The 879-nt window shown below is 53.1% G+C and overlaps 1 protein-coding gene across 1 annotated transcript in view; it reads right to left on the reverse strand.

The window, feature by feature from the left end:
• SH3BP5L (SH3-binding domain protein 5-like) overlaps positions 1–568 on the reverse strand; it is a gene marked incomplete at both ends in the record, with an annotated part of 3046 nt that extends 2478 nt beyond the window's left edge. Inside the window, 2 exons of the mRNA XM_009890896.1 lie at positions 107–268; positions 440–568. Coding sequence (XP_009889198.1) covers positions 107–268; positions 440–568 — 291 coding nt within the window. The remainder of the gene's footprint in view (positions 1–106; positions 269–439) is intronic.
• Between the last annotated feature and the right edge of the window lie 311 nt (positions 569–879).

Raw genomic sequence — 879 nt, forward strand, 5'->3', positions numbered from 1 at the left:
CCTCTTGGGGCGAGACAATTATCCAAACGATGATAAATTACGGCTTCTTCAAAGCGTGGGGATGATTTTGACCCCCCTTCCCCTCCTCCATCCTCAATTCCCGTACTTTGCAAGTGGCGTGATTGAGCATCTCCTGCCAAGTGGGATCCAAACGGTTCTTGTCGGCCATCACTCCTTGTTCGGCCACGAAAACCATCTCGCGAGCGGCGTTGTGCATGCTGACGGCACGTTCGTACCGTAACGCCGCCTTCTGCGTCTCCTGCTGAGCCTACGCCAATCGGGGAAAAAGGTTAAAACACCGAAAAAAAAAAAAAAAAAAAAAGGGGGGGGTAAAAGGGAAGAGGGGGATTAAAAAAAAAAAACAAACAAAAAAAAAAACCCAACCCAACCCAACCCAACCCAACCCAACCAAATCCTCCCATCCATTTTTGGCCGGTACCTCCTTGGCGAGACGCCGGGCTTCGTAATAAGGGCGAGCTTTTTCGATGCAGTTGCCCAACTGGGAGCCTTGAGCGTTGAGTTTCCTCGCCGATTCGGAAAGGATGCGGCGATAAGCGGTACGGGCTTCCTGCGAGGAAAGGAAAAAAGAAAGGATGATGTTGTCTCATCCTTCGGGGTCTCCTCGGTGTCCCTTCATCCCCGTCCAAACCAGGGAGATCGGTTAACACCGGGGTTTTGTCTTCCCAGTTATCCCAGCGAGGGGGAAAAGCAGCAGGGGTCAGCGTGAAGGTGAGCAGTGATGGGGTGGGGGACCAGTTAGGGGCTGGGAACAAGGGTTGGGGGACCAGTTAGGGGCTGGGAACAAGGGTTGGGGGACCAGTTAGGGCATGAGGGACACAGTTGAGGAGCAGAAGACCCAGTTAAGGACCAGAGGAACAA

This window comes from Charadrius vociferus, unplaced genomic scaffold (genome assembly GCF_000708025.1).
Source record: "Charadrius vociferus isolate BGI_N301 unplaced genomic scaffold, ASM70802v2 scaffold3898, whole genome shotgun sequence".
NCBI classification, from domain to species: domain Eukaryota; kingdom Metazoa; phylum Chordata; class Aves; order Charadriiformes; family Charadriidae; genus Charadrius; species Charadrius vociferus.